Source organism: Amblyomma mixtum, chromosome 3 (assembly GCF_055824585.1).
Source record: "Amblyomma mixtum isolate Tamu chromosome 3, ASM5582458v1, whole genome shotgun sequence".
NCBI classification, from domain to species: domain Eukaryota; kingdom Metazoa; phylum Arthropoda; class Arachnida; order Ixodida; family Ixodidae; genus Amblyomma; species Amblyomma mixtum.
Window position 1 is genome coordinate 90,986,264 of NC_143014.1, and position 9,125 is coordinate 90,995,388.

The 9,125-nt window shown below is 50.2% G+C and overlaps 1 protein-coding gene across 1 annotated transcript; it reads left to right on the top strand.

The window, feature by feature from the left end:
* The first annotated feature begins 3,918 nt into the window (after positions 1–3,918).
* Positions 3,919–4,860, top strand: LOC149350930 (uncharacterized). Its single transcript, XM_089575579.1, has one exon. It carries the CDS (start codon positions 3,919–3,921, stop codon positions 4,858–4,860), a length of 942 nt encoding a protein of 313 aa, XP_089431705.1.
* Positions 4,861–9,125: the final 4,265 nt, after the last annotated feature.

Sequence of the window (9,125 nt, forward strand, 5' to 3'; positions counted from 1 at the left end):
CTTGGACAAGGCTGAATATGTAAACAACCTTCAGGCTGGAAGGATTCGCCAAGCAAAATGCATTTTTCAACTTTATTCGCAGATAAAAAGGGCCAGTGTCCTTACACAGTAAATATTTCGCTTAGGGGAGTAGAGAGGGTAGAGGCGACCATTTTAATTCGCCCGTGCGGGGCACAGTTCAGCGCGATTTTCTCCGCGCTTCACGATTGGTCAACGAAACTCTGCGTGTGCGCACGCTTGAAACGAAAGTCGGTCTTGTCCTCTATTAACGGGAAAATAACTTCAGGACATCCCTCTAGTCTCTCATTTCAGCCCTCAGTGGGCCAGAGGAATGGTAAACCGTCATTTGGCGCAGTGGGACGAGCCACCATGTTTGATTCTAAGACGCAAGAGCTGCAAGGTGCGAACAATTCTCTCTTGACGGCCATCAGGGTCGCGTTCTAGAACCGTTTCACGAAAGCCACACGAACGCTGCTGGGCAGTTTCGGCGCCAGCCGAAAAGCATTAAAATGGTCATGACCGTGAAATAATGCCATGTCTGATTTACTGCGTCTTCCATCTAAGGCGCAGCCATTGCAAATTGGTCTCAACCTTCATCAATGAATACCACGACCTCAGCACGCTAGAATAGGTCCCCAGGAGCTTCTTGCCACATAGTAAAACCTCTGTCCTTTCCCAGACCGTCAGGCGAATGCACTAACACACTGGGCAATCACATATCCGCTTTAATTTTACTGGCACCACGTGGTCATCGATAAAGGCGCTTCAAACGTTTCCAGCACTCTTACTACCTTCCCCATAATACACTGCGGTAAAGGGGAGCAGGGTTTTTTTTTTAACGCGCTGGAAGATGACGTCCTTGATGAAAACTGCTCTGGATACCCTCGGAATAAATCAGCGTCCACTGAATGCGTATGAAATGCCTACAATTGGGCCTATAGTAGGTTGTTCATGATGGTTCAACACGCTTAACTTTTTACAGAACAAGAGACTAAACAGTGTTGGTGTCGTTGTTTCGTCTTTTGTTCTGTAAAGAGTTAAGCGCGTCGAACCATCATGAATGCGTATACTCATTCAAAGCCTTAGTCGAGGGATATGCATCCAGTCAGTCACTTGCTAGCATTTTTCTGCACCGGCGATACAGGCAGCGAAGAAAACTGCCGGATGAACAGTCCGTTTGACAAATGCCAACCCGGTTCAAGCCGGAGGGATTCCGTGCATGGAAACAGAACTCACCATCACAGGCTTTTTCGGCAGCTCACGAATGCTCTGTTGAGCGTACCCCTGAAAGCAGTATGGCGCCCCTTTTGATGCACGATTGGCGATCCCAGGCGGTTCTTGCGGCGAAAGTAAGTTGGCAAAGCGGCCGTAAACTAGTATGCTTCGAGTTTTCCCTTTTCAATTTCTGATTTTTCATCAACTTTTCAGCGAAATTCGTTTATGTCCAGCCATGGGCTTACCGCGAATCACGCTGTCGAACATTCCCTGCGCCGCTGTCTGTTTTTCAGCATTTTTATTTTATCAGACTTATCAAAACAAGCAAATTGGACATGCCTTGACGCATGTCAGCGTTGATTCGGTTATTTCCTTCTCGTTTAGGGCCGCTTACCACCTGCATACTGGTACCGGCATATGCTCTATTTCGGTGCTGTGCGCACAGCACCGGGAACGTGTGGGCGCACGTACATATATGGTATCCCTCACGCATGAGGCGAATATTTAAAGTCCATCGACGTCAATCGGCACGCGAATGCATGCATATACTGGCACTTTTCCCGCACCAAGTGCTTCCCGGTGTTAAGCATCACCGTGGCGCGTGCACCGTCCTGAGCGCCCGATCGGTGGCTGATATACGGGGAAAGTGCGGCGCGCACTTCTTCCTATGTTCGAGGGTCGACGTACAGTATCAACCCAGGACGGCCATACAGAGCACAGCACCGGCATGTCGGCGCCCGCGGCGCTCCCGTCGATTAAATGCGCGCTGCCGCTGCCAATGTGCGAGGGGCGGCCGGTAGCCAAGAGACTTAATTTAGCGCGCCCGCGGTTCATGCATATTCACCGGCGGCCGCGTGCTCCCGATCCTCCAATTTTCGCCACGGTCCAATTTACGCGCGCGCTCGCTGAAAGCCTCGGATCGAGCCAAGCCTGAGCGCGAGGCTGATATACCCGCCTCCCTCGGCGGTGGCGGGCGCCCAACGCTTGTGGAAGGTATAAAAAAGAAAGAAGAAAGCAAGCAAGGCAAGCTAAGCGGGCGAAGGCCGGTCTACAGTCAAAGAACGCCGCCCACGCCCTGCGAGCGAGGTGAAGGACAGAAACGTTGCCGGCCGCAGACAGCGCGCGCGCGTGCGCCCATGTGCTTCGCCGAGGCCATTCCACTTGTGCGGCCACGAGTGTGTGTGTGCTGGAACGAGAGGGGAGAGAGGCATCAAGTGGCCACTGCGGAGGAGCCGATGCTCAGGGCGGGTGGTGCGGGCGCGTCGCACGCATCCGCCTCATGTGGTGGAGCCGTTTGGCATTCCTCCCAGAGCTTTGTAGCGGGCCGTGTTCCCTGTATACGCCATGCTGGTTAGAATGCGAGTGCAAATGCATGGATGGGTGCAGAGCAACAGCGATAACGGGCCACTGGCGCCGCGCGGCTCATTTTCGCCCGCTGCAGGAACTGCGCGCGTTAAAAGAAAAATGCCCGCACTGAAGCTGTCAGGCACGCTTAGATTGGAACGGCGCCAGGCGGACGGCAAGCGCATGGGAATAAACCACTAGGGTGGAAGCGGTTGCCTGTAGAAGGACCTAGAAACATGTTAAAGAGGTGCAGGGTAACTCACGGAGATGAGGTGATCGCGACTAAAAGGAAACAAAACTTGCGCGTTATATATAGAGACGCAAAAATAACAGCGAGCTAATCTTTTCCTTCGATATAGAGTTGAGTGCGAAAAGTGGTGGCGCAGACGCGCTTTACTGTACACAATGCATGGCCGCCGCGGCTCACGCAAAAACCGCACCGCAGCCACGGTCATGACGCTCGCGCCTCAGCGTGGGAATGCGCTATGAGACACTCATGGACAAGTTGCACAGCGATAGCTGCCATGCATGTGATAGTGGCCTCGTGACCCGAGTCACCTCGGGGCGGGTGGTGTAAAGCTGTCGCTATCACTGCTCTGTGTCAAGCTGCGGAGGGAATTCTGGGCGGTTACTCACCTTAGAGGCAGTTTTTCGAAGTTCAGAACAGACGGCCACGACTGACGACACGTGACGCGGCTCTGACCGCTTCTTTCGGTGTAGAAAAGGTTTCTGATGAGTACGCAGGACTTAGAACTCTATTCGCACCTGTGCTGGAAACTCCATCGATTAATTTTAGTTCCTGCGAGTTAGCCACCACGGTGGCTCAGTGTGTATGGTGCTCAGCTATTGACCAAAAGACGCCGGTTCGAACCCGGCTGCGGAGGTCGCATTTCGATGGAGGCGAAATGCTAGAGGCCCGTTTAATGTGCGATGGCAGTGCAGGTTAAAGAAGCCCCAGGTGGTCGAAAAAAAATTCAGGAGGCACTTTGTTGACCTAAAGTGCGGTAAGGCGAAAGCCGTAAGCGCGGTGTTGCTGCTTGTGTCACTGATGCGTTGTTAAGATGTTAGGCATCGCCTCTAAGAGTGAAACGCGACAGCGTCTTGCAACGCTGCCAGGCATTCCATAGAACGCCATCGCCCGTTCGGTTCTACGCCTTGCTCGTCGGTAAATTGGTTTTTGAGGAAAGGAAATGTATCTGTCTCGCATATCTCGGTGGACACCTGAACCTCACCGTAAGAGAAGGGAGGAAGGTGGGAGCGAACGAAGACGATGTATTTACTAGGCGCGCCTTTGTTCATTCCAAATCATCGAGCTGGCATGGCGGCTTCTGAAGCCGTTCTGTGCGGCTGTGCATCAACATGCTCCTTGCTGGAAACAGCGCATCGGCCGTTGGCCGAGGTCTTCCGACGTCTCAGGACACTACGGATTCGTACAAAGTTGTCCTTCCCCGATTGCCTACCGGTAATGTTGTCCTTAATACCGTTTTCCTGCATGCTGACCTTAAGAGTCGCCCGTACCGAGCACCTGACTTCCGTGACGCACTCGCACAGATATTGGATCTCCGGGAAATTTTGGGCATTGGTCAATACCAAATGAGCCACGTGTGGATGGTTACCTGCGAGAGCAGTTCTTCCAAACAGAAGCTTGTTAACAAAGCGGAGTTTCCTGTCAAAGGACTGAGGTGCATGGTGTTTGACCCGGATACTAAGAACGTCAAGGTTAAGCTCCTTTGGCTTCCCCGCTATATGGAGCACCGGAGGATTGTGGAAGCATTAGAGCCTTATGGCACGATTCAGTCTGTGGAGCGTGAAAAGTGGTGGTGCCCAGGGATGGAGCATATGGAAACGGCGAACCGTGAAATCTCCCTCACACTCAAGGATGGAGTGTCAGCAAGCACAATTCCACACACACTTAATGTTTATGGCGTGCAGGCATTAGTCCTTATCCCAGGGAGACCTCCACTGTGTCTCCGATGCAGCCGGGTTGGACATGTACGGCGCCAGTGTCGCACGCCTCGATGCACCCAGCGCCGACGCTTTGGTCATACTGTGGAGAACTGCGTCTTGAGTTACGCTGACAGGCTGCGTCAAGGCCAGTGGTCACGGGAAGATTACGTGGCATCAGAACACATCATGGATGTGTCTGAGGTTGTCGACGAGACCGGAGAACTAAGTCGTGAGCATCGAATAGATGGGGAACAGAAGACTTCAAAACCTCAAATCAACACGGAATCCGAAGTGACTGGCCATCTAGTATCCGCGCCTCCAGAACGAAGACCGCCGGACCCGGGCCCCCCGTGAGTGCTACAGAGACTGCTGTGCTTGCTGCACAGGAACACCTCGTCGCCACAGGACAACGTCCGGATATGCCTCCTGTGGAGTCAGTCGAGGCGATACAGCCAGTGAATGCTCGCCGATCCTCCTCTGTTGATGATTCTGCTTCGTCGTTGGAGTGTAACGGTGAGCCGTGTGTGGCGTCGATCTCTGGCGTGTCCGGTTCTCTGTCGGCTGTCAGTGTGGCAGCGAGTGATGTGCTCCCCTCGGGTTCGTGGGCCGAGGCCTTGGCTGTCTCAGAGGAAGACATGGACAGCACCGCACCTTTGAAACGTCCAGCAGATACTGACGAGGTGTGTATCGATGGCGCTGACCACAAGGCACAATGTGTAGAGGCCACGGGAAGGGCGGCGTTAAAGAGGAGGGCGATGTCTGCCCGAGAGGCCGCCAATTTGGAGGCGGGCCACTCCATTCCAGGGGATGGCGTTTGTTAAGACTGGCACCAAAAATGGCGAGCGTCGCAGCATATCAAGTCGCTGCCCTCAACGTTAGGGGTATGCGTAATCGTAGGAGGCAACAGCAGGTACGGCATCTCTTAAAGAAATGGAGCGTACGTGTAGCCGCTATCCAGGAAACAAAGTTGTCCTCTGATGAAGAGACAGAAGCTGCTCTCGAGCCTTTTTTGTCGGAATACAGCATTATTGTCAGCCACGCGAGAGGCTTATCCGGAGGTTGTATGCTATTCCTGGCGAACACGCTAGAGATGACAGCCATGTCTTATTGCATAGATGACGAGGGGCGACTTATATGCTGTGATCTCACAATTTCAGGTGTACAGTGGCGGATTATTTGTGTTTACGCCCCCATAAAGCAGCGCGATAGAAGGCTTTTCTTTCTGTCATTAGTTGAACATTTGTGCACGGACCGCAAAATTATATTGTTGGGAGATTTTAATTGTGTTTGTAGGGATGAGAACCGATCAGTGGTATGTAAGAGATATGACCCTAGTGCTGCATTACTTACCGATTTGGTTTCTGAATATAATCTTGTGGATGTGGGACAGGAAAAAGGTGACAGTATACATTTCACTCATTTTCAGTGTTGCTCTAATGCTCGCCTTGACAGAATTTACGTTTCTGTAGACGCGTTCAAGTGTGTTTGGCTACTGGGTGCGGCCCATCTTCTTCAGTGACCACTGTATGGTGTCTCTTCAGATAGGGAGGTACACTCGGCATGTACTTCACCCTCGTTGGGGGTTGTGGAAGATGAATAACTGTCTGCTCTCTCAGACGAAATCTTTCAGCGTGCTGTTTCTACTTGTTTGAAAGACGTATGGTCACGCCGTGATCTGTCCGTTTTTCAAAAGTGGGACTTGTTTAAACAGGAGATCAAAAACTTGGCCATTGAGGCCTCAGCATGAATCGCTTTCCTGAAGAGACATCACCTTCGTGAGCTTGGGCGCACCCTAACGGAGCTACATGAGCTGGAGAGGCTTAGCCCGGGTGCCTATCTCGAAGAGATTAATAACGTAAAAGTAGAGCTTCAACAATTTCCGACAGAAAGATATAAGGGGGCCTTGATAAGATCTAGGTCCCGAAGGTTTCTTGACGAGCAACCTTCTCGTCGGGCCCTGAGGGATGAAAGAGAGAATGCTCTTGCGAAGGAAATATTGGAAATTCAGTATGGTGATTGCACATACAGCGATGTGCCTTGTATTCTTGCTGCTTTCTTCGACTATTATCGGAAGTTGTTTGGCAGTTGCGAAGATCCAAATCAGGGTTTCGATTACAGTTCCTTACTCGGAAACTTCCCTCGACTTGACGATGTGTGCTATAGTCAAGGGACCTATCACTTTGGATGAAATTCAATCAGCCATTTCTGCCCTGCAGAGCCAGAAATCTCCTGGGCCAGATGGTATTACTAGCGAATTCTATAAAACATTTTCGCCTTGCCTAGTGCCTGTTTTGTTGGAAGTTTTCCAAGCATCTTATGATGTGGGTGTCCTGCCTCCCACTTTCTATTCTGGGCACACAATATTAATTCCCAAAAGCAAAGATACTAATCGGTTGGAAACTGTTGAGGGATATCGTCCAATTTCCCTATGCAATGTTGATTACAAAATTTTTGCTAAGGTTCTTTCCAGTCGTCTGCAGCTCGTCATTATGGACTTGATAGGTTCGCATCAGGTCTGTGGTATTAGAGGCCGCAGTATTCAAACACATATCCACATTGCACGTTCAGTATTAGAGACAGTATCAGATGAGACAGGCCAAGTAGCTCTGATTCAGATTGACTTGGCGAAGGCCTTCGATAAAGTTCGGCACAATTTCTTGTTCGCGGTCTTGGAGTATGCAAATATTGGTGACGTCTTGCTCAAAGGCATAAGGCTGTGCTATAAGAATTCCTATACAAGGGTAATTGTTCAGGAGCTAACGAAACCAATACCACTAGAAGCATCTGTTCGTCAAGGATGTCCACTGTCTCCATTGTTGTTTGCCCTATATCTGGAACCCCTCTGTCTCAGTATAATTAACAGCGCAGCTATCCGCGGTTTCTCTCTGGCTCAATGTGAAGTTAAGGTTTTAGCCTACGCTGATGATGTCACCCTCTTTTGTTCTGACAAAAAGAGTGTACTTGAGGCTTTACACTTGACTAAACAGTTCTGCGATGTATCAGGCGCGGCTCTTAATTTAGAGAAATCCAAAGGCTTTTGGTTGGGTCATTGGGGAACTAGGCCAAGCCAGTTCGGTGGCATATGCTGGGACTGTTGCTCTCTTGAGTACCTAGGCGTTCCGCTGCACCAAGTTCGCAACAGTACAGCCTATAGTACTGGGATTCACAAATTGTTACTCTACGGCGGCAAACACAGGCTTGGATGGGTAGGGAACTCTCAGTGTTTGCGAGGGCACAGGTCTGTAACATATTTTTGTTTGCAAAGCTCGCGTATGTCCTTCAAGTCCTGCATTGTGCGAGGAGGAAGGTGCAAGCAATACACAGGATATTTGCAATATTCGTGTGGCGCTCTCAATGGGAGTCCATGAGGCGTGACAATTTGTTCCTTCCCTTAGAGGGTGGTGGAGTGGGCCTTGTTCACCTGTTCGTGCATCAACTTGTTTCCCGTTTTTTCTTTTTCAAATCAGCATACCACCCGTTTCTGGTAGCTGTACTCATTAGGCGGCTTAGTTTTCATTTGCCATACTTATTCGCACCGACTGTGCAGGCTCGTGAGGGGACTTTATGGGGATTCCTTAAGGAGGTTGCTGACACTTTCAATTTCCTTACTGTACACTTCTCTTTAGATTACCTCTATAGCCTCTCGAGAAAACAGATGACCCAGGCTCTCACTGAGTCTTTGTTCCCTACACCAATGTATCGGCAGCCTTATCTGGGGTCTTTGGACATCAGTGTTCTAAAGCGTGTTAGGCGGATGTGCATTCAGGCAGCCGCTAAAACGTTCTTTTTCAAACTACACGCAGCGACGCCGCCTGTCAAGACATTTCTTAATGACAAGGAGATGTTTGTACCCTGGAATGTGAATTGCCGTCTGTGTAACGTGCCTGAGACAATTGATCATTGCTTCATCCTGTGCCGTGATGCCATGTTCTTTTGGGACATACTACAACGAACTCTTAAGAAGGACATTGAAATTACACCATACACTATTAGATTTCTTCCTGTTGGCAAAAACTCTGTTGTGCCTTATGATCTGTTTGTGTTGATGGGACTATTCAGTCTTTGGAAAAGCCGTATGATGGACAGACATGCCGAGCCACCAAGATCGTCCAAATCTGTGTTTCGTGAACAGTGTGCTTTGGTGAGGAGTGTATATGCTGCACGCGAAGAACCTCCAAGCTGGCTGCCGTGCCTAGATGCATGTGTGTGCCTCCCAGAATTTTGATGTTTTGATGGGGATGCAGTGTTGAGTTAGGGCTATGGCGGGCTCCTATTAAGCAGCCCGGTAACTTGAGACGCGAACCAGTTTGATTGGAGTTTTCCCCCTTTTTACGGAAGTTCTTCCATGCAATAAAGAAAAAAAAAGAGCTGGCATGGCGGAGTGGTTGCGTGCTCGTCTCGCACTCCGGAGACCGGGGTTCTATTCCTGAACTCGACCAATTTCCTGCTCGGTTTTATTTAATAATCTGGTCTGACTGGAAAGGTTAATTAGGCTACTTGTTCAATTAAGCAATTAACTAACCTCAGTCCCCCTTACTTGAAGCATCACTATACCATGCCTTTATTTGGTTGCATGGTTACTAGCCAAAGTACAATTGGCCCGTTTGAAATTCGCGCAC

Bases quoted from the DNA above. Each gene is read 5' to 3' on its own strand.
- LOC149350930 (XM_089575579.1), top strand. From the start codon at position 3,919: ATGCTCCTTGCTGGAAACAGCGCATCGGCCGTTGGCCGAGGTCTTCCG.